The 25,229-nt window shown below is 46.1% G+C and overlaps 1 protein-coding gene across 2 annotated transcripts in view; it reads left to right on the top strand.

Annotated features, from left to right (window-relative positions):
- Positions 1 to 23,589, top strand: part of mrpl2 (mitochondrial ribosomal protein L2) — a 41,772-nt gene extending 18,183 nt beyond the window's left edge. For both annotated transcript variants that reach the window (XM_041871144.2, XM_041871145.2), the window contains 4 exons: positions 10,618 to 10,733; positions 12,814 to 12,924; positions 22,146 to 22,219; positions 22,947 to 23,589. In XM_041871144.2, coding sequence (XP_041727078.1) covers positions 10,618 to 10,733; positions 12,814 to 12,924; positions 22,146 to 22,219; positions 22,947 to 23,156 — 511 coding nt within the window. In that variant the 3' untranslated portion in view covers positions 23,157 to 23,589. The remainder of the gene's footprint in view (positions 1 to 10,617; positions 10,734 to 12,813; positions 12,925 to 22,145; positions 22,220 to 22,946) is intronic.
- The last annotated feature ends 1,640 nt before the right edge of the window (positions 23,590 to 25,229 follow it).

Below are 25,229 nucleotides of genomic sequence, written 5' to 3'. Positions count from 1 at the left end.
CCCCCACCTACCCTGTTGTTGCCCCCCCACCTTACCCTGTTGTTGCCCCCCCCACCTTACCCTGTTGTTGCCCCCCACCTTACCCTGTTGTTGCCCCCCCACCTTACCCTGTTGATGCCCCCCCACCTTACCCTGTTGTTGCCCCCCACCTTACCCTGTTGTTGCCCCCACCTTACCCTGTTGTTGCCCCCCCACCTTACCCTGTTGTTGCCCCCCACCTTACCCTGTTGTTGCCCCCCCCTACCTTACCCTGTTGTTGCCCTACCTTACCCTGTTGTTGCCCCCCACCTTACCCTGTTGTTGCCCCCCCCATTACCCTGTTGTTGCCCCCCACCTTACCCTGTTGTTGCCCCCCCACCTTACCCTGTTGTTGGCCCCCCACCTTACCCTGTTGTTGCCCCCCCACCTTACCCTGTTGTTGCCCCCCCACCTTACCCTGTTGTTGCCCCCCACCTTACCCTGTTGTTGGTCCCCCCACCTTACCCTGTTGTTGCCCCCCACCTTACCCTGTTGTTGCCCCCCCACCTTACCCTGTTGTTGCCCCCCCACCTTACTCCTGTTGTTGCCCCCCACCTACCCTGTTGTTGTCCCCCACCTTACCCTGTTGTTGCCCCCCACCTTACCCTGTTGCCCCCCACCTTACCCTGTTGTTGCCCCCCCACCTTACCCTGTTGTTGCCTCCCACCTTACCCTGTTGTTGCCCCCCACCTTACCCTGTTGTTGCCCCCCACCTTACCCTGTTGTTGCCCCCCCACCTTACCCTGTTGTTGCCCTCCCACCTTACCCTGTTGTTGCCCCCACCTTACCCTGTTGTTGCCCCCCACCTTACCCTGTTGTTGCCCCCCCCACCTTACCCTGTTGTTGCCCTACCTTACCCTGTTGTTGCCCCCCACCTTACCCTGTTGTTGCCCCCCACCTTACCCTGTTGTTGCCCCCACCTTACCCTGTTGTTGCCCCCCCACCTTACCCTGTTGTTGCCCCCCCACCTTACCCTGTTGTTGCCCCCACCTTACCCTGTTGTTGCCCCCCACCTTACCCTGTTGTTGCCCCCCACCTTACCCTGTTGTTGCCCCCCACCTTACCCTGTTGTTGCCCCCCACCTTACCCTGTTGTTGCCCCCCACCTTACCTCTGTTGTTGCCCCCCACCTTACCCTGTTGTTGCCCCCTCACCTTACCCCTGTTGTTGCCCCCCACCTTACCCTGTTGTTGCCCCCCACCTTACCCTGTTGTTGGCCCCCCACCTTACCCTGTTGTTGGCCCCCCCACCTTACCCTGTTGTTGCCCCCCCCACCTTACCCTGTTGTTGCCCCCCACTTTACCCTGTTGTTCCCCCCACTACCCTGTTGTTGCCCCCCACCTTACCCTGTTGTTGGCCCCCCACCTTACCCTGTTGTTGGCCCCCACCTTACCCTGTTGTTGCCCCCACCTTACCCTGTTGTTGCCCCCCACCTTACCCTGTTGTTGGCCCCCACCTTACCCTGTTGTTGCCCCCCACCTACCCTGTTGTTGCCCCCCACCTTACCCTGTTGTTGCCCCCCACCTTACCCCTGTTGTTGGCCCCCCCACCTTACCCTGTTGTTGGCCCCCCACCTTACTCCTGTTGTTGGCCCCCCACCTTACCCTGTTGTTGGCCCCCCCCCACCTTACCCTGTTGTTGGCCCCCCACCTTACCCTGTTGATAAGGTGGGTGCCGGAGGAGATGGCTGCCGTTTTACGGCTCCTAACCAATTGTGTGTGTTTTTTTCGCGTTATTTGTAACTTATTTTTTACATAATGTTTCTGCCACCGTCTCTTATGACCAAAAAGAGCTTCTGGATATCAGGACAGCGATTACTCACCTCGTATAGGACGAAGATTTTTCTTTAACGAGTCTGACGCGAAGGATTTACTTCAGAAACCCGACAAGGCCCAAATCCCTGTCATTCGCATTAGAAAGAGACGGAGATATCGGGGATGTAGGTCGGGGTGCCTTGTAAGGATCCGACGGCGAGTGCGGTCTGTGTATATTTGTAAATAACAGCTGGTGCACAAAATCTAATTATAAGGAAGTCTCAAGGTATTGCTCGCCTGAGGTATCTCATGATAAGCTGTAGACCACACTATTTACCAAGAGATTTTTCATCTATTTTTCATAGCTGTCTATTTACCACCACAAACTGATGCTGGCTCAACGAGCTGTATAAGGCCATAAGCAAACAAAAAATGCTCATCCAGATGCAGCGCTCCTAGTGGCCGGGGACTTTAATGCAGGGAAACTTAAATCCGTTTTACCTAATTTCTACCAGCATGTTAAATGTGCAACCAGAGGGAAAAAAACTCTAGACCACCTTTACTCCACACACAGAGATGCATACAAAGCTCTCCCTCGCCCTCCATTTGGCAAATCTGACCATAACTCTATCCTCCTGATTCCTGCTTACAAGCTAAAACTAAAGCAGGAAGTACCAGTGACTCGCTCAATACAGAAGTGGTCAGATGATGCAGATGCTAAGCTACAGGACTGTTTTGCTAGCACAGACTGGAATATGTTCAGAGATTCTTCCGATGGCATTGAGGAGTACACCACATCAGTCACTGGCTTCATCAATAAGTGCATCGATGACGTCGTCCCCACAGTGACTGTACGTACATACCCCAACCAGAAGCCATGGATTAAAGGTAACATCCGCACTGAGCTAAAGGGTAGTAGAGCTTCCGCTTTCAAGGAGCGGGACTCTAACCCGGACGCTTATAAGAAATCCCGCTATGCCCTCCGACGAACCATCAAACAGGCAAAGCGTCAATACAGGACTAAGATCGAATCGTACTACACCGGCTCTGACGCTCGTCGGATGTGGCAGGGCTTGAAAACTATTACAGACTACAAAGGGAAGCACATCCGCGAGCTTCCCAGTGACACGAGCCTACCAGACGAGTTAAATTACTTCAATGCTCGCTTCGAGGGAAGCAACACTGAAGCATGCATGAGAGCATCAGCTGTTCAGGACGGCTGTGTGATCACGCTCTCCGTAGCCGATGTGAGTAAGACCTTTAAACAGGTCAACATTCACAAGGCTGCAGGGCCAGACAGATTACCAGGACGTGTACTCAGAGCATGCGCTGACCAACTGGCAAGTATCTTCACTGACATTTTCAACCTCTCCCTGTCTGAGTCTGTAATACCAACATGTTTCAAGCAGACCACCATAGTCCTTGTGCCCAAGAACACTAGGGTAACCTGCCTAAATGACTACCAACACGTAGCACTCACATTTGTAACCATGAAGTGCTTTGAAAGGCTGGTCATGGCTCACATCAACACCATTATACCAGAAACCTTAGACCCACTCCAATTTGCATACCGCCCCAACAGATCCACAGATAACGCAATCTCTATTGCACTCCACACTGCCCTTTCCCACCTGGACTAAAGGAACACCTACGTGAGAATGCTATTCTTTGACTACAGCTCAGCATTCAACACCATAGTGCCCTCAAAGCTCATCACTAAGCTAAGGACCCTGGGATTAAACACCTCCCTCTGCAACTGGATCCTGGACTTCCTGACGGGCCGCCCCCCCAGGTGGTAAGGGTAGGTAACAACTCTGATCCTCAACACGGGGGCCCCTTAGGGGTGCGTGCTCAGTCCCTTCCTGTACTTCCTGTTCACCCATGACTGCATGGCCAAGCACGACTCCAACACCATCATTAAGTTTGCTGACGACAGAACAGTGGTAGGCCTGATCACCAACAATGATGAGACAGCCTATAGGGAGGAGGTCAGAGACCTGGCCATGTGGTGCCAGGATAACAACCTCTCCCTCAACGTGATCAAGACAAAGGAGATGATTGTGGACTACAGGAAAAGGAGGACTGAGCACGCCCCCATTCTCATCGACGGGGCTGTAGTGGAGCAGGTTGAGACCTTCAAGTTCCTTGGTGTCCACATCACCAACAAACTATCATGTTCCAAACACACCAAGACAGTCGTGAAGTGGGCACGACAAAGCCTATTCCCCCTTAGGAGACTGAAAAGATTTGGCATGGGTCCTCAAATCCTCAAAAAGTTATACAACTGCACCATCGAGATCATCCTGACTGGTTGCATCACCGCCTGGTATGGCAACTGCTCGGCCTCCAACCGCAAGGCACTACAGAGGGTAGTGCGTACGGCCCAGTACATCACTGGGGCCAAGCTTCCTGCCATCCAGGACCTCTATACCAGGCGGTGTCAGAGGAAGGCCCTCAAAATTGTCAAAGACTCTAGCCACCCTAGTCATAGACTGTTCTCTCTGCTACCGCACGGCAAGCGGTACCGGAGTGCCAAGTCTAGGTCCAAGAGACTCCTGAACAGCTTCTACCCCCAAGCCATAAGACTCCCGAACAGCTAATCAAATTGCTACCCGGACTATTTGCATTGTTCACCCCACCCCCTCTTTTTACGCTGCTGCTACTCGCTGCTTATTATCTATGTATAGTCACTTTAATAACTCTACCTACATGTACATATTACCTCAATTACCTCGACTAACCTGTGCCCCCGCACATTGACTCTGTACCGGTACCCCCTGTATATAGCCTCGCTACTGTTATTTTTTACTTATCTATTTTTTTACATAACACTTTTATTTTTCTTAAAACTCCATTGTTGGTTAAGGGCTTGTAAGTATTTCACTGTAAGGTTTACACCTGTTGTATTCGGCAAATGTGACTAATGAAATTAGATTTTATCCCCCTACATTCAACAACTACAGCACTTACACAAATGACTGATGATTGGCTGAGAGAAATTGATGATTAAAGGTTGTGGGGGCTGTTTTGTTAGACTTCAGTGTCGGCTGCTGGAAAAACGTACAGTGGGGGAAAAAAGTATTTAGTCAGCCACCAATTGTGCAAGTTCTCCCACTTAAAAAGATGAGAGAGGCCTGTAATTTATCATAGGTACACGTCAACTATGACAGACAAAATGAGGGAAAGAAATCCAGAAAATCACATTGTAGGATTTTTAATGAATTTATTTGCAAATTATGGTGGAAAATAAGTATTTGGTCAATAACAAAAGTTTCTCAATACTTTGTTATATACCCTTTGTTGGCAATGACACAGGTCAAACGTTTTCTGTAAGTCTTCACAAGGTTTTCACATACTGTTGCTGGTATTTTGGCCCATTCCTCCATGCAGATCTCCTCTAGAGCAGTGATGTTTTGGGGCTGTCGCTGGGCAACACGGACTTTCAACTCCCTCCAAAGATTTTCTATGGGGTTGAGATCTGGAGACTGGCTAGGCCACTCCAGGACCTTGAAATGCTTCTTACGAAGCCACTCCTTCGTTGCCCGGGCGGTGTGTTTGGGATCATTGTCATGCTGAAAGACCCAGCCATGTTTCATCTTCAATGCCCTTGCTGATGGAAGGAGTTTTTCACTCAAAATCTCACGATACATGGCCCCATTCATTCTTTCCTTTACACCAGGGGTGTCAAACTCATTTTAGCTCAGGGGCCACATGGAGGAAAATCTCCTCCCAAGTGGGCCGGACCGGTAAAATCATGGTATATATAACTTAAAAACAACAACTTCAGATTGTTTTCTTTGTTTTAATACGATCAACATACAACATAAAGCTGGAGCCTGAGGACAGTGTGTCCAAAATAGTACAAGCACAACATCACTATTAATCATAAAACACCTCAAGTTTATTTGAAAATTCTAAACAAAAAGAACACACAAACACACAATGCCTCAGTGATTCACATAACTGTTTCACAGATCACAGAACTATATCAGGGTGTCATTTCTCAGGCAGAAATGTAGATACAAATAATGAAATCCTGTTCCCCAAACAAGTGCAAGAACCACAGAGTCAAGAATAGGTTAAATATACAAATAAAATAAAATCAATTAAAAACAATAGCACATCAACATAAAAACATATAAACATAAAGCTGGAGCCTGAGGACAGTGTGTCCAAAAGGACAACATCACTATTAATCATAAAACACCTCAAGTTATTTGAAATTCTGAGGACAAACAACACACAAACACACAATGCCTCAGTGATTCACAGAAGTATATCACAGAACTATATCAGGGTGTCTCATGCAGCACTTTAAGTGGGGTTGCATAGTTTATTTGACTCCTGATACCTGGCATCTTTTAGCTTTCACCAGCGCATCAATATCAGGGCGTCACATCCTGAGTGGCAGCCAACTTCAGGATGTGATTCAAGTGCTTGTGCGTGAGCCTTGAGCGCAGCTTTGTTTTATTTATGCTCATTACAGAGAACTTGCTCACAAAGATATGTGGTTCCAAACATGCACAACAGTTTTGCAGCGAGGGCTGTCAAGTTGGGGTAACCTGGCAAGAGATTCTGATAAAATGTGTCCAAGCCAGCTGCTTTTTTCCCGATCATTGAGGGCGCACCATCTGTAGCCAGGCTGACAGCGCGGGACCAGTCCACTCCGACCCTGTCCAGCGCGCCGACGAGTGCAGTGAAAATATCAGCTGCTGTCGTTGTATCTGTCATCGGCACCAACTCCACGAACTCCTCCGTGACGGTCAATGTGTCATCAACTCGCGGATGAAAATGGCCAGTTGTGCAACATCTGTAATGTCCGTGCTTTCATCAATTGCAACCAAAACGCAATAAATGACTTTACTTTTTGCTTCAACTGGCTGTCCAAATCCACTGAAAGATCGGAAATCCTGTCTGCAACTGTGTTTCTTGTCAGGCTGATATTTGCAAAAAGCCTGGTGCTTTTCAGGGCACACAATCTCTGCTGCCTTCATCATGCATGTTTTTACAAATTCACCCTCACTAAATGGTTTTGAAGCCACTACGATTTCATTAGCAATGAGGTAGCTAGCTTTCACTGCAGCGTCACTGATGTCTCGGCTGTGAGTAAACACAGACTGCTGTTTCTTCAGACCCACCAACAGTTCATTCACCTTCTCTCTTCTCCGCTGTCCTTGAAAGTTGTCATATTTGTCGGCATGAAGACTCACATAGTGGCGACGAAGGTTATATTCTTTCAGCACTGCAACATGCTGTGAACACACCAAACATACAGCTTTCCCATTCAATTCCGTGAATAAATAGAAGGATGACAATTTTTTCTTGGAACACTCTGCACTCTGCGTCCACTTTTCTCTTTTTTGACAGAGACATATTGGGGCAATGAGGGTGCCAAAGCACATAATGTTAAAAGTAGAAGCCGTAATAAATATCGCGGGCAAAACAAAGTAGCTCATCCGGACTGGCTGCACTTGCTTGACCTATTTGCTCTGCCCCGGTATAAACAGTTTGCTTGCTTAACACAATTGCTATTGCGCCATACAGTGGACACAATTGGAACAGCAGTTTCTTTTATTGAAAAATTGCAGCTCATTTTTATACTTTACAAAATCATCTTGCGGGCCGGATTAAACCCGTTTGCGGGCCTGATCCAGCCCGCGGGCCGGACGTTTGACACCCCTGCTTTACACGGATCAGTCGTCCTGGTCCCTTTGCAGAAAAACAGCCCCAAAGCATGATGTTTCCACCCCCATGCTTCACAGTAGGTATGGTGTTCTTTGGATGCAACTCAGCATTCTTTGTCCTCCAAACACGACGAGTTGAGTTTTTACCAAAAGGTTCTATTTTGGTTTCATCTGACCATATGACATTCTCCCAATCCTCTTCTGGATCATCCAAATGCACTCTAGCAAACTTCAGACGGGCCTGGACATGTACTGGCTTAAGCAGGGGGACACTTCTCTGCACTGCAGGATTTGAGTCCTGGCGGCGTAGTGTGTTACTGATGGTAGGCTTTGTTACTTTGGTCCCAGCTCTCTGCAGGTCATTCACTAGGTCCCCCCGTGTGGTTCTGGGATTTTTGCTCACCGTTCTTGTGATCATTTTGACCCCACGGGGTGAGATCTTGCGTGGAGCCCCAGATCGAGGGAGATTATCAGTGGTCTTGTATGTCTTCCATTTCCTAATAATTGCTCCCACAGTTGATTTCTTCAAACCAAGCTGCTTACCTATTGCAGATTCAGTCTTCCCAGCCTGGTGCAGGTCTACAATTTTGTTTCTGGTGTCCTTTGACAGCTCTTTGGTCTTGGCCATAGTGGAGTTTGGAGTGTGACTGTTTGAGGTTGTGGACAGGTGTCTTTTATACTGATAACAAGTTCAAACAGGTGCCATTAATATAGGTAACGAGTGGAGGACAGAGGAGCCTCTTAAAGAAGAAGTTACAGGTCTGTGAGAGCCAGAAATCTTGCTTGTTTGTAGGTGACCAAATACTTTTTTTCCACCATAATTTGCAAATAAATTCATAAAAAATCCTACAATGTGATTTTCTGGATTTTTTTCTCTCAATTTGTCTGTCATAGTTGACATGTACCTATGATGAAAATTACAGGCCTCTCTCATCTTTTTAAGTGGGAGAACTTGCACAATTGGTGGCTGACTAAATACTTTTTTCCCCCACTGTATGTGTTATGGCTTTACACCCCCTGCTATATTGTGGATAAAGTTACCTGTCTAACAGAACACAGTGGGTGTTCTTTAATTGAAGCCTTTCCAACATAATCCAGGTAGAATCAGGAATTCCCCAGGGCAGCTGTCTAGGCACCTTACTTTTTTCAATCTTTACTAACGGCATGCCACTGGCTTTGAGTAAAGCCACTGTGTCTATGTCTCCCGAGTGGCGCAGTGCTCTAAGGCACGGGAGATCCTGGTTCGAATCCAGGCTCTGTCGTAGCCGGCCGCGACCGGGAGACCCATGGGGCGGCGCACAATTGGCCCAGCGTCGTCCAGGGTAGGGGAGTCTGTCCATAATAAAGCGTTACAATGCATTCTTAACAGCACTATCAACAAGGCAGGTCCTACAGGCCCTAGTTTTATCGCACCTGGACTACTGTTCAGTCTTGTGGTCAGGTGCCACAAAGAGGGACTTAGGAAAATTTCAATTTGCTCAGAACCGGGCAGCATGGCTTGCCCTTGGATGTACACAGAGAGCAAACATTAATAATATGCATGTCAATCTCTCCTGGCTCAAAGTAGAGGAGAGATTGACTTCATCACTACTTGTATTTGTGAGAGGTATTGACATGTTGAAAGCACCGAGCTGTCTGTTTGAACTACTAGCACACAGCTCAGACACCCATGCATACCCCACAAGACATGCCACCAGAGGTCTCTTCACAGTCCCCAAGTCCAGAACAGACTATGGGGAGGTGCACAGTACTACATAGAGCCATGACTACATGGAACTCTGTTCCATATCAGGTAACTGATGCAAGCAGTAGAATCAGATTTAAAAAACAGATAAAAATACACCTTATGGAACAGCGGGGACTGTGAAGCAACACAGACATAGACACATGCATACACACACATGATAACATACGCACTATACACACACGTACACATGGATTTTGTGTTGTAGATATGTGGTATTGGAGGAGGGGCCTGAGGGCGGCAGGTAGCTTAGTGGTTAAGAGCGTTGTGCCAGTAACCGAAAGGTCGCTGGTTCTAATCCCCGAGCCGACTAGGTGAAAAATCTGTCGGTGCCCTTGAGCAAGGCACTTAACCCTAATTGCTCCTGTAAGTCGCTCTGGATAAGAGCGTCTGCTAAATGACTAATTATTATTATAATTGTGAAATCTGTTATGAATGTATTATAATGTTTTTAAAATTGTATAACTGCCTTAATTTTGCCAGACCCCAGGAAGAGTAGCTGCTGCATTGGCAGGAACTAATGGGGATCCATAAAAAATAAAAATACTCCTCAGTAAAAGGCATGACAGCCCGCTTGGAGTTTGCCAAAAGGCACCTAAAGGACTCTCAGACCATGAGAAACAAGATTGTCTGGTCTGATAAAACCAAGATTGAACTCTTTGGCCTGAATGCCAAGCATTATGTCTGGAGGAAACCTGGCATGGTGGTGGCAGCATCATGCTGTGGGGATGTTTTTCAGCGGCAGGGATTGGGAGACTAGTCAGGATCGAGGGAAAGATATACAGAGCAAAGTACAGAGATCCTTGATGAAAACCTGCTCCAGAGCGATCAGGACCTCAGACTGGGGCGAAGGTTCACCTTCCAACAGGACAATGACCCTAAGCACACAGCCAAGACAACACAGGAGTGGCTTTGGGACAATTCTCTGAATGTCCTTGAGTGGCCCAGCCAGAGCTCGAACTTGAACGCGATCGAACATCTCTGGAAAGACCTAAAAAGAGCTTTCCAGCGACGCTCCCAATCCAACCTGACAGAGCTTAAGAGGATCTGCAGAGAAGAATGGGAGAAACTCCCCAAATACAGGTGTGCCAAGCTTGTAGCGTCATACCCAAGAAGACTCTAAGCTTTAATCGCTGCCAAAGGTACTTCAACAAAGTACTGAGTAAATGGTCTGAATAATTATACAAATGTGATATTAAAGTTTTTGTATTTTTAATAAATGTGCAAACATTTCTAGACCTGTTTTTGCTTTGTCATTATGGGGTATTGTGTGTAGATTAATGGAGGGGTGGGGGGGACAATTTAAGGCTGTAACGTAACAAAATGTGGAAAAAGATGTATATCTACTGGTCTTTCTCTATGTGAATCTAGAAGACGTCTGCTGTCTCAGTGATATATCTACTGGTGTTTCGTAACAGATCTGCAGAAATAGCTCTGGTGGCAGGAGGGAAGAGGAAGCGTTGGATCATTGCTACAGAGAACATGCAAGTAGGAGACCTCATTAAAACCTCTGGGATTATCGGCCGCATGGCAGGTAAGAGCTTCATTTACCAGCTAAGCACACGTTCTCATTTACAGCAACGACCTGGGGAATAGTTACAGGGGAGAGGAATTGGGATGAATGAGCCAATTGGAAGCTGGGGAAGATTAGATGGCCAGATTGGGAATTTTATTCAGGGTTAGACCCACCGGTCCTCTCCACAAGATAATGGAGCTGTCTCTAACCCACCTGTCCTCTCCACAAGATAATGGAGCTGTCTCTAACCCACCTGTCCTCTCCACAAGATAATGGAGCTGTCTCTAACCCACCTGTCCTCTCCACAAGATAATGGAGCTGTCTCTAACCCACCTGTCCTCTCCACAAGATAATGGAGCTGTCTCTAACCCACCTGTCCTCTCCACAAGATAATGGAGCTGTCTCTAACCCACCTGTCCTCTCCACAAGATAATGGAGCTGTCTCTAACCCACCTGTCCTCTCCACAAGATAATGGAGCTGTCTCTAACCCACCTGTCCTCTCCACAAGATAATGGAGCTGTCTCTAACCCACCTGTCCTCTCCACAAGATAATGGAGCTGTCTCTAACCCACCTGTCCTCTCCACAAGATAATGGAGCTGTCTCTAACCCACCTGTCCTCTCCACAAGATAATGGAGCTGTCTCTAACCCACCTGTCCTCTCCACAAGATAATGGAGCTGTCTCTAACCCACCTGTCCTCTCCACAAGATAATGGAGCTGTCTCTAACCCACCTGTCCTCTCCACAAGATAATGGAGCTGTCTCTAACCCACCTGTCCTCTCCACAAGATAATGGAGCTGTCTCTAACCCACCTGTCCTCTCCACAAGATAATGGAGCTGTCTCTAACCCACCTGTCCTCTCCACAAGATAATGGAGCTGTCTCTAACCCACCTGTCCTCTCCACAAGATAATGGAGCTGTCTCTAACCCACCTGTCCTCTCCACAAGATAATGGAGCTGTCTCTAACCCACCTGTCCTCTCCACAAGATAATGGAGCTGTCTCTAACCCACCTGTCCTCTCCACAAGATAATGGAGCTGTCTCTAACCCACCTGTCCTCTCCACAAGATAATGGGAGCTGTCTCTAACCCACCTGTCCTCTCCAAAAGATAATGTAGCTGTCTCTAACCCACCTGTCCTCTCCAAAAGATAATGGAGCTGTCTCTAACCCACCTGTCCTCTCCACAAGATAATGGAGCTGTCTCTAACCCACCTGTCCTCTCCACAAGATAATGGAGCTGTCTCTAACCCACCTGTCCTCTCCACAAGATAATGGAGCTGTCTCTAACCCACCTGTCCTCTCCACAAGATAATGGAGCTGTCTCTAACCCACCTGTCCTCTCCACAAGATAATGGAGCTGTCTCTAACCCACCTGTCCTCTCCACAAGATAATGGAGCTGTCTCTAACCCACCTGTCCTCTCCACAAGATAATGGAGCTGTCTCTAACCCACCTGTCCTCTCCACAAGATAATGGAGCTGTCTCTAACCCACCTGTCCTCTCCACAAGATAATGGAGCTGTCTCTAACCCACCTGTCCTCTCCACAAGATAATGGAGCTGTCTCTAACCCACCTGTCCTCTCCAAAAGATAATGTAGCTGTCTCTAACCCACCTGTCCTCTCCAAAAGATAATGGAGCTGTCTCTAACCCACCTGTCCTCTCCACAAGATAATGGAGCTGTCTCTAACCCACCTGTCCTCTCCACAAGATAATGGAGCTGTCTCTAACCCACCTGTCCTCTCCACAAGATAATGGAGCTGTCTCTAACCCACCTGTCCTCTCCACAAGATAATGGAGCTGTCTCTAACCCACCTGTCCTCTCCACAAGATAATGGAGCTGTCTCTAACCCACCTGTCCTCTCCAAAAGATAATGGAGCTGTCTCTAACCCACCTGTCCTCTCCACAAGATAATGGAGCTGTCTCTAACCCACCTGTCCTCTCCAAAAGATAATGGAGCTGTCTCTAACCCACCTGTCCTCTCCACAAGATAATGGAGCTGTCTCAAGTCTGTTATAATGGATCTGTTGTCTCCTGTCTAATGTGTAATGTATGTCTGTATAATATTGTAATGTTTCTGTCATGATGTCCTCTCCAGTTTCAGCTAAAGAAGGAGACTCGTTCCCCCTGGGAGCTCTTCCTGTTGGAACTCTGGTCAACAACCTGGAACTGTATCCTGGGAAAGGAGCCACCTACATCCGTGCTGCAGGTAACCTTCACCACTGACCTCTAACCTCTATCCGTGCTTTTACCCCTGACCTCTAACCCCTATCCGTGTTGCAGGTAACCTTTACCCCTGACCTCTAACCCCTGACCCCTATCCGTGCTGCAGGTAACCTTTACCCCTGACCTCTAACCCCTGACTCCTATCCGTGCTGCAGGTAACCTTTACCCCTGACCTCTAACCCCTATCCGTGCTGCAGGTAACCTTTACCCCTGACCTCTAACCCCTGACCCCTATCCGTGCTGCAGGTAACCTTTACCCCTGACCTCTAACCCCTATCCGTGCTGCAGGTAACCTTTACCCCTGACCCCTAACCCCTATCCGTGCTGCAGGTAACCTTTACCCCTGACCTCTAACCCCTATCCGTGCTGCAGGTAACCTTTACCCCTGACCTCTAACCCTGACCCCTATCCGTGCTGCAGGTAACCTTTACCCCTGACCTCTAACCCCTATCCGTGCTGCAGGTAACCTTTACCCCTGACCTCTAACCTCCCCCTATCCGTGCTGCAGGTAACCTTTACCCCTGACCTCTAACCTCTATCCGTGCTGCAGGTAACCTTTACCCCTGACCTCTAACCCTCTATCCGTGCTGCAGGTAACCTTTACCCCTGACCTCTAACCCCTATCCGTGCTGCAGGTAACCTTACCCTGACCTCTAACCCCTATCCGTGCTGCAGGTAACCTTTACCCCTGACCTCTAACCCTGACCCCTATCCGTGCTGCAGGTAACCTTTACCCCTGACCTCTAACCCCTATCCGTGCTGCAGGTAACCTTTACCCCTGACCTCTAACCCCTATCCGTGCTGCAGGTAACCTTTACCCCTGACCTCTAACCTCTATCCGTGCTGCAGGTAACCTTTACCCCTGACCTCTAACCCCTATCCGTGCTGCAGGTAACCTTTACCCCTAACCCCCGACCTCTAACCCCTATCCATGCTGCAGGTAACCTTTACCCCTGACCTCTAACCCCTAACCCCTATCCGTGCTGCAGGTAACCTTTACCCCTGACCTCTAACCCCTATCCGTGCTGCAGGTAACCTTTACCCCTGACCTCTAACCCCTATCCGTGCTGCAGGTAACCTTTACCCCTGACCTCTAACCCCTAACCCCTATCCGTGCTGCAGGTAACCTTTACCCCTGACCTCTAACCCCTAACCCCTATCCGTGCTGCAGGTAACCTTTACCCCTGACCTCTAACCCCTATCCGTGCTGCAGGTAACCTTTACCCTGACCTCTAACCCCTATCCGTGCTGCAGGTAACCTTTACCCCTGACCTCTAACCCCTATCCGTGCTGCAGGTAACCTTTACCCTGACCTCTAACCCCTGCTCCTATCCGTGCTGCAGGTAACCTTTACCCTGACCTCTAACCCCCTATCCGTGCTGCAGGTAACCTTTACCCCTGACCTCTAACCCCTAACCCCTATCCGTGCTGCAGGTAACCTTTACCCCTGACCTCTAACCCCTAACCCCTATCCGTGCTGCAGGTAACCTTTACCCCTGACCTCTAACCCCTATCCGTGCTGCAGGTAACCTTTACCCCTGACCTCTAACCCCTGACCCCTATCCGTGCTGCAGGTAACCTTTACCCCTGACCTCTAACCTCTAACCCCTATCCGTGCTGCAGGTAACCTTTACCCCTGACCTCTAACCTCTAACCCTATCCGTGCTGCAGGTAACCTTTACCCCTGACCTCTAACCCCTACCTATCCGTGCTGCAGGTAACCTTTACCCTGACCTCTAACCCCTATCCGTGCTGCAGGTAACCTTTACCCCTGACCTCTAACCCGACCCCTATCCGTGCTGCAGGTAACCTTTACCCCTGACCTCTAACCCCATCCGTGCTGCAGGTAACCTTTACCCCTGACCTCTAACCCCTATCCGTGCTGCAGGTAACCTTTACCCTGACCTCTAACCCCTATCCGTGCTGCAGGTAACCTTTACCCCTGACCTCTAACTCCCTATCCGTGCTGCAGGTAACCTTTACCCTGACCTCTAACCCCTATCCGTGCTGCAGGTAACCTTTACCCCTGACCTCTAACCCCTATCCGTGCTGCAGGTAACCTTACCCCTGACCTCTAACCCCTATCCGTGCTGCAGGTAACCTTTACCCCTGACCTCTAACCCCTATCCGTGCTGCAGGTAACCTTTACCCCTGACCTCTAACCCCTATCCGTGCTGCAGGTAACCTTTACCCCTGACCTCTAACCCTAACCCCTATCCGTGCTGCAGGTAACCTTTACCCCTGACCTCTACTAACCCCTATCCGTGCTGCAGGTAACCTTTACCCTGACCCTCCCTAACCCCTATCCGTGCTGCAGGTAACCTTTACCCCTGACCTCTAACCCCCTATCCGTGCTGCAGGTAACCTTTACCCCTGACCTCTAACCCCCCTATCCGTGCTGCAGGTAACCTTTACCCCTGACCTCTAACCCCCTATCCGTGCTGCAGGTAACCTTTACCCCTGACCTCTAACCCCTATCCGTGCTGCAGGTAACCTTTACCCTGACCTCTAACCCCTATCCGTGCTGCAGGTAACCTTTACCCCTGACCCCTAACCCCTATCCGTGCTGCAGGTAACCTTTACCCTGACCTCTAACCCCTATCCGTGCTGCAGGTAACCTTTACCCCTGACCTCTAACCCCTATCCGTGCTGCAGGTAACCTTTACCCCTGACCTCTAACCCCTATCCGTGCTGCAGGTAACCTTTACCCCTGACCTCTAACCCCTATCCGTGCGCAGGTAACCTTTACCCCTGACCTCTAACCCCTATCCGTGCTGCAGGTAACCTTTACCCTGACCTCTAACCCCCTATCCGTGCTGCAGGTAACCTTTACCCTGACCTCTAACCCTGACCCTATCCGTGCTGCAGGTAACCTTTACCCCTGACCTCTAACCCTCCTATCCGTGCTGCAGGTAACCTTTACCCTGACCTCTAACCCTACCCCTATCCGTGCTGCAGGTAACCTTTACCCCTGACCTCTAACCCACCCCTATCCGTGCTGCAGGTAACCTTTACCCCTGACCTCTAACCCCTATCCGTGCTGCAGGTAACTTTACCCCTGACCTCTAACCCCTATCCGTGCTGCAGGTAACCTTTACCCCTGACCTCTAACCCCCTATCCGTGCTGCAGGTAACCTTTACCCCTGACCTCTAACCCTACCCTATCCGTGCTGCAGGTAACCTTTACCCCTGACCTCTAACCCTGACCTCTATCCGTGCTGCAGGTAACCTTTACCCCTGACCTCTAACCCCTATCCGTGCTGCAGGTAACCTTTACCCCTGACCTCTAACCCCTAACCCCTATCCGTGCTGCAGGTAACCTTTACCCTCGACCTCTAACCCCTGACCCCTATCCGTGCTGCAGGTAACCTTTACCCCTGACCTCTAACCCCTATCCTTGCTGCAGGTAACCTTTACCCTGACCTCTAACTCCTATCCGTGCGCAGGTAACCTTTACCCCTGACCTCTAACCCCTGACTCCTATCCGTGCTGCAGGTAACCTTCACCCCTGACCTCTAACCCCTAACCCCTATCCGTGCTGCAGGTAACCTTTACCCCTGACCTCTAACTCCTATCCGTGCTGCAGGTAACCTTTACCCCTGACCTCTAACCCCTGACTCCTATCCGTGCTGCAGGTAACCTTTACCCCTGACCTCTAACCCCTGACCCCTATCCGTGCTGCAGGTAACCTTTACCCCTGACCTCTAACCCCTATCCGTGCTGCAGGTAACCTTTACCCCTGACCTCTAACCCCTGACCCCTATCCGTGCTGCAGGTAACCTTTACCCCTGACCTCTAACCCCTATCCGTGCTGCAGGTAACCTTTACCCCTGACCTCTAACCCCTGACCCCTATCCGTGCTGCAGGTAACCTTTACCCCTGACCTCTAACCCCTGACTCCTATCCGTGCTGCAGGTAACCTTTACCCCTGACCTCTAACCCCTATCCGTGCTGCAGGTAACCTTTACCCCTGACCTCTAACCCCTATCCGTGCTGCAGGTAACCTTTACCCCTGACCTCTAACCCCTGACCCCTATCCGTGCTGCAGGTAACCTTTACCCTGACCTCTAACCCCTATCCGTGCTGCAGGTAACCTTACCCCTGACCTCTAACCCTGACTCCTATCCGTGCTGCAGGTAACCTTTACCCCTGACCTCTAACCCTGACCCCTATCCGTGCTGCAGGTAACCTTTACCCCTGACCTCTAACCCCTATCCGTGCTGCAGGTAACCTTTACCCCTGACCTCTAACCCCTATCCGTGCTGCAGGTAACCTTTACCCCTGACCTCTAACCCCTAACCCCTATCCGTGCTGCAGGTAACCTTTACCCCTGACCTCTAACCTCTAACCCCTATCCGTGCTGCAGGTAACCTTTACCCCTGACCTCTAACCCCTAACCCCTATCCGTGCTGCAGGTAACCTTTACCCCTGACCTCTAACCCCTATCCGTGCTGCAGGTAACCTTTACCCCTGACCTCTAACCCCTATCCGTGCTGCAGGTAACCTTTACCCCTGACCTCTAACCCCTATCCGTGCTGCAGGTAACCTTTACCTCTAACCCCTGACCCCTATCCGTGCTGCAGGTAACCTTTACCCCTGACCTCTAACCCCTATCCGTGCTGCAGGTAACCTTTACCCCTGACCTCTAACCCCTATCCGTGCTGCAGGTAACCTTTACCCCTGACCTCTAACCCCTATCCGTGCTGCAGGTAACCTTTACCCCTGACCTCTAACCCCTATCCGTGCTGCAGGTAACCTTTACCCCTGACCTCTAACCCCTATCCGTGCTGCAGGTAACCTTTACCCCTGACCTCTAACCCCTGACCCCTATCCGTGCTGCAGGTAACCTTTACCCCTGACCTCTAACCCCTATCCGTGCTGCAGGTAACCTTTACCCCTGACCTCTAACCCCTATCCGTGCTGCAGGTAACCTTACCCCTGACCTCTAACCCCTATCCGTGCTGCAGGTAACCTTTACCCCTGACCTCTAACCCCTAACCCTATCCGTGCTGCAGGTAACCTTTACCCCTGACCTCTAACCCCTATCCGTGTGTAGGTAACCTTTACCCCTGACCTCTAACCCCTGACTCCTATCCGTGCTGCAGGTAACCTTACCCCTGACCTCTAACCCTATCCGTGCTGCAGGTAACCTTTACCCCTGACCTCTAACCCCTATCCGTGCTGCAGGTAACCTTTACCCTGACCTCTAACCCTATCCGTGCTGCAGGTAACCTTTACCCCCTGACCTCTAACCCCTATCCGTGCTGCAGGTAACCTTTACCCCTGACCTCTAACCCCTATCCGTGCTGCAGGTAACCTTTACCCCTGACCTCTAACCCCTATCCGTGCTGCAGGTAACCTTTACCCCTGACCTCTAACCCCTATCCGTGCTGCAGGTAACCTTTACCCCTGACCTCTAACCCTATCCGTGCTGCAGGTAACCTTTACCCCTGACCTCTAACCCCTATCCGTGCTGCAGGTAACTTTTACCCCTGACCTCTAACCCCTATCCGTGCTGCAGGTAACCTTTACCCCTGACCTCTAACCCCTATCCGTGCTGCAGGTAACCTTTACCCCTGACCTCTAACCCCTGACCCCTATCCGTGCTGCAGGTAACCTTTACCCCTGACCTCTAACCCCTATCCGTGCTGCAGGTAACCTTCACCCCTGACCTCTAACCCCTATCCGTGCTGCAGCTTAACAAACAATCTCCATGTCATACATTAGAAGTGGAATAACAATAGTAATTAGTTTTTTAGTCTGATCACTATTGAGAAATGATATTGAGTCTGATCACTATTGAGAAATGATATTATTGAGTCTGATCACTATTGAGAAATGATATTATTGAGTCTGATCACTATTGAGAAATGATATTATTGAGTCTGATCACTATTGAGAAATGATATTATTGAGTCTGATCACTATTGAGAAATGATATTGAGTCTGATCACTATTGAGAAATGATATTATTGAGTCTGATCACTATTGAGAAATGATATTATTGAGTCTGATCACTATTGAGAAATGATATTGAGTCTGATCACTATTGAGAAATGATATTATTGAGTCTGATCACTATTGAGAAATGATATTGAGTCTGATCACTATTGAGAAATGATGTTATTGAGTCTGATCACTATTGAGAAATGATATTATTGAGTCTGATCACTATTGAGAAATGATATTATTGAGTCTGATCACTATTGAGAAATGATATTGAGTCTGATCACTATTGAGAAATGATATTGAGTCTGATCACTATTGAGAAATGATATTATTGAGTCTGATCACTATTGAGAAATGATATTATTGAGTCTGATCACTATTGAGAAATGATATTATTGAGTCTGATCACTATTGAGAAATGATATTGAGTCTGATCACTATTGAGAAATGATATTATTGAGTCCGATCACTATTGAGAAATGATATTATTGAGTCTGATCACTATTGAGAAATGATATTGAGTCTGATCACTATTGAGAAATGATATTATTGAGTCTGATCACTATTGAGAAATGATATTGAGTCTGATCACTATTGAGAAATGATATTATTGAGTCTGATCACTATTGAGAAATGATATTTGAGTCTGATCACTATTGAGAAATGATATTTTGAGTCTGATCACTATTGAGAAATGATATTTTGAGTCTGATCACTATTGAGAAATGATATTATTGAGTCTGATCACTATTGAGAAATGATATTATTGAGTCTGATCACTATTGAGAAATGATATTATTGAGTCTGATCACTATTGAGAAATGATATTATTGAGTCTGATCACTATTGAGAAATGATATTATTGAGTCTGATCACTATTGAGAAATGATATTATTGAGTCTGATCACTATTGAGAAATGATATTTTGAGTCTGATCACTATTGAGAAATGATATTTGAGTCTGATCACTATTGAGAAATGATATTATTGAGTCTGATCACTATTGAGAAATGATATTGTTGAGTCTGATCACTATTGAGAAATGATATTTGAGTCTGATCACTATTGAGAAATGATATTATTGAGTCTGATCACTATTGAGAAATGATATTATTGAGTCTGATCACTATTGAGAAATGATATTATTGAGTCTGATCACTATTGAGAAATGATATTGAGTCTGATCACTATTGAGAAATGATATTATTGAGTCTGATCACTATTGAGAAATGATATTGAGTCTGATCACTATTGAGAAATGATATTATTGAGTCTGATCACTATTGAGAAATGATATTATTGAGTCTGATCACTATTGAGAAATGATATTATTGAGTCTGATCACTATTGAGAAATGATATTATTGAGTCTGATCACTATTGAGAAATGATATTATTGAGTCCGATCACTATTGAGAAATGATATTTTGAGTCTGATCACTATTGAGAAATGATATTATTGAGTCTGATCACTATTGAGAAATGATATTTTGAGTCTGATCACTATTGAGAAATGATATTATTGAGTCTGATCACTATTGAGAAATGATATTATTGAGTCTGATCACTATTGAGAAATGATATTATTGAGTCTGATCACTATTGAGAAATGATATTGAGTCTGATCACTATTGAGAAATGATATTATTGAGTCTGATCACTATTGAGAAATGATATTGAGTCTGATCACTATTGAGAAATGATATTTTGAGTCTGATCACTATTGAGAAATGATATTTTGAGTCTGATCACTATTGAGAAATGATATTATTGAGTCTGATCACTATTGAGAAATGATATTATTGAGTCTGATCACTATTGAGAAATGATATTATTGAGTCTGATCACTATTGAGAAATGATATTATTGAGTCTGATCACTATTGAGAAATGATATTATTGAGTCTGATCACTATTGAGAAATGATATTATTGAGTCTGATCACTATTGAGAAATGATATTATTGAGTCTGATCACTATTGAGAAATGATATTATTGAGTCTGATCACTATTGAGAAATGATATTTTGAGTCTGATCACTATTGAGAAATGATATTGAGTCTGATCACTATTGAGAAATGATATTGAGTCTGATCACTATTGAGAAATGATATTATTGAGTCTGATCACTATTGAGAAATGATATTATTGAGTCTGATCACTATTGAGAAATGATATTGAGTCTGATCACTATTGAGAAATGATATTATTGAGTCTGATCACTATTGAGAAATGATATTATTGAGTCTGATCACTATTGAGAAATGATATTATTGAGTCTGATCACTATTGAGAAATGATATTGAGTCTGATCACTATTGAGAAATGATATTATTGAGTCTGATCACTATTGAGAAATGATATTGAGTCTGATCACTATTGAGAAATGATATTATTGAGTCTGATCACTATTGAGAAATGATATTTGAGTCTGATCACTATTGAGAAATGATATTATTGGAGTCTGATCACTATTGAGAAATGATATTATTGAGTCTGGATCACTATTGAGAAATGATATTATTGAGTCTGATCACTATTGAGAAATGATATTGAGTCTGATCACTATTGAGAAATGATATTATTGAGTCTGATCACTATTGAGAAATGATATTGAGTCTGATCACTATTGAGAAATGATATTATTGAGTCTGATCACTATTGAGAAATGATATTATTGAGTCTGATCACTATTGAGAAATGATATTATTGAGTCTGATCACTATTGAGAAATGATATTGAGTCTGATCACTATTGAGAAATGATATTGAGTCTGATCACTATTGAGAAATGATATTATTGAGTCTGATCACTATTGAGAAATGATATTATTGAGTCTGATCACTATTGAGAAATGATATTATTGAGTCTGATCACTATTGAGAAATGATATTGAGTCTGATCACTATTGAGAAATGATATTATTGAGTCTGATCACTATTGAGAAATGATATTATTGAGTCTGATCACTATTGAGAAATGATATTATTGAGTCTGATCACTATTGAGAAATGATATTATTGAGTCTGATCACTATTGAGAAATGATATTATTGAGTCTGATCACTATTGAGAAATGATATTATTGAGTCTGATCACTATTGAGAAATGATATTATTGAGTCTGATCACTATTGAGAAATGATATTATTGAGTCTGATCACTATTGAGAAATGATATTATTGAGTCTGATCACTATTGAGAAATGATATTATTAAGTCTGATCACTATTGAAACAGTTTTATTGTGGTTGTTGAAGGTACGAGTGGAGTGTTACTTCGTAAAGTCAACGGAACAGCGATTGTACAGCTGCCATCTAAACAGCAAATTCAGGTAATATAACTGTTATATATTCTATAACTGTTGTCCTCTGGTTTGTCTGTCCATAGTCTCATTTACACTTTACCGTGAGTTTCGTCATCTGATCATTAAGATCCAATCACTATCGGATCAACGTTTGTTGCATCTACACATTGTATTAAAATGTATCTTATCCTTCCACTGTGTCCACATTCAGACCATATTATCTGGTGCCTCCCTTATTTGACTGATATTCTTTCAAAATAATATGAACGTATTTATTTTAAGACAATTACTGATGTCATATATCAATGGTGCTACCTGTCAATGATTTTAGGGGCCTGTATGATGATGATTTTAAATGGTTTGACCATCTAGATCTGTTTACTAACTGCACCTCACCAGATCTAGATTCTAGAAGCTGATGCTCTGACTGCACCTCACCAGATCTAGATTCTAGAAGCTGATGCTCTGACTGCACCTCACCAGATCTAGATTCTAGAAGCTGATGCTCTGACTGCACCTCACAGATCTAGATTCTAGAAGCTGATGCTCTGACTGCACCTCACCAGATCTAGATTCTAGAAGCTGATGCTCTGACTGCACCTCACCAGATCTAGATTCTAGAAGCTGATGCTCTGACTGCACCTCACCAGATCTAGATTCTAGAAGCTGATGCTCTGACTGCACCTCACCAGATCTAGATTCTAGAAGCTGATGCTCTGACTGCAGTTCACCAGCTGTTGTCTTCTGTTTCCAGGTGATTGAGACATGCATGGCAACAGTGGGACGGGTGTCCAACATCGATCACAACAAACGGATCATTGGTAAAGCTGGCAGGAACCGTTGGCTCGGCATCCGGCCCTCCAGCGGCTTGTGGAAGAGGAAAGGCGGCTGGGCCGGACGCAAGATCAAACCACTACCCCCCATGAAGAGTTATATTAACCTGCCTTCAGTGTCTGCCAACTGACCATGACACTTCTATCTGCTCTGTATCTGTCAACTAACAATGACACTTCCATCTGCTCTGTATCTGTCAACTAACAATGACACTTCCATCTGCTCTGTATCTGCCAACTAACAATGACACTTCCATCTGCTCTGTATCTGTCAACTAACAATGACACTTCCATCTGCTCTGTATCTGTCAACTAACAATGACACTTCCATCTGCTCTGTATCTGTCAACTAACAATGACACTTCCATCTGCTCTGTATCTGTCAACTAACAATGACACTTCCATCTGCTCTGTATCTGTCAACTAACAATGACACTTCCATCTGCTCTGTATCTGTCAACTAACAATGACACTTCCATCTCCTCTGTATCTGTCAACTAACAATGACACTTCCATCTGCTCTGTATCTGCCAACTAACAATGACACTTCCATCTGCTCTGTATCTGTCAACTCATACACTTCCATCTGCTCTGTGTCTGTCAACTAACAATGACACTTCCATCTGCTCTGTATCTGTCAACTAACAATGACACTTCCATCTGCTCTGTATCTGCCAACTAACAATGACACTTCCATCTGCTCTGTATCTGTCAACTAACAATGACACTTCCATCTGCTCTGTATCTGCCAACTAACAATGACACTTCCATCTGCTCTGTATCTGCCAACTAACAATGACACTTCCATCTGCTCTGTATCTGTCAACTAACAATGACACTTCCATCTGCTCTGTATCTGTCAACTAACAATGACACTTCCATCTGCTCTGTATCTGCCAACTAACAATGACACTTCCATCTCCTCTGTATCTGCCAACTAACAATGACACTTCCATCTGCTCTGTGTCTGTCAACTAACAATGACACTTCCATCTGCTCTGTATCTGTCAACTAACAATGACACTTCCATCTGCTCTGTGTCTGCCAACTAACAATGACACTTCCATCTGCTCTGTATCTGCCAACTAACAATGACACTTCCATCTGCTCTGTATCTGTCAACTAACAATGACACTTCCATCTGCTCTGTATCTGCCAACTAACAATGACACTTCCATCTGCTCTGTATCTGTCAACTAACAATGACACTTCCATCTGCTCTGTATCTGTCAACTAACAATGACACTTCCATCTGCTCTGTGTCTGTCAACTAACAATGACACTTCCATCTGCTCTGTATCTGTCAACTAACAATGACACTTCCATCTGCTCTGTATCTGTCAACTAACAATGACACTTCCATCTGCTCTGTGTCTGTCAACTAACAATGACACTTCCATCTGCTCTGTATCTGTCAACTGACCATGTGCTAAACTCTGTATGCAACAGGACTGGCATGGCAGGAGACACCACCTCTTCTCTCTTTTTAGATTGAACAGAGGCAGTTATGTTAATGTACAGAGCTTTGTCTGTGTCAGTGATTACTCTTTAAGACACTCAATGATTTCAGTTCTTTAGTCTCATGACAATGTTTTAGTCTGTTATGACATGGATTTTGTGAAATGATGTAATTGTCTGAATTGTTGCTAGAGAATAGACAAGGTCCCACACTTCATTAAACACAGCTGCTGCTTGGAAGAGCATGAAGCCAAACATTAGAAAACTCCATCCATAGTGAAACATTCAAAGGTCAACCCATGTTCTCTTTAATGGGATTTAGAAATACTGTCATATTTAAAACAAGGTTTGTGCAAAGACACAAAAGCAGGATGAATGAGTTGCTAGACTAGTTGTCCAACAACCTCCTTAGAGACCCCCTGGAGTTGGGGCAGACAACCTCCTTAGAGACCCCCTGGAGTTGGGGCAGACAACCTCCTTAGAGACCTCCTGGAGTTGGGGCAGACAACCTCTTGTTGGAATCTTCATACGTAGACAACAGGGGTCTATTAAAGTTATTCCATATACAGACAACAGGGGTCTATTAAAGTTATTCCATATACAGACAACAGGGGTCTATTAAAGTTATTCCATATACAGACAACAGGGGTCTATTAAAGTTATTCCATATACAGACAACAGGGGTCTATTAAAGTTATTCCATATACATCTCCCGTCTGGACTACTGCAACTCGCTGTTGGCTGGC

Source organism: Coregonus clupeaformis, unplaced genomic scaffold, assembly GCF_020615455.1.
Source record: "Coregonus clupeaformis isolate EN_2021a unplaced genomic scaffold, ASM2061545v1 scaf0860, whole genome shotgun sequence".
NCBI classification, from domain to species: domain Eukaryota; kingdom Metazoa; phylum Chordata; class Actinopteri; order Salmoniformes; family Salmonidae; genus Coregonus; species Coregonus clupeaformis.
The sequence above is the reverse complement of the archived record's forward strand: the minus strand, read 5'-3'. Positions and strand labels throughout refer to the sequence as shown.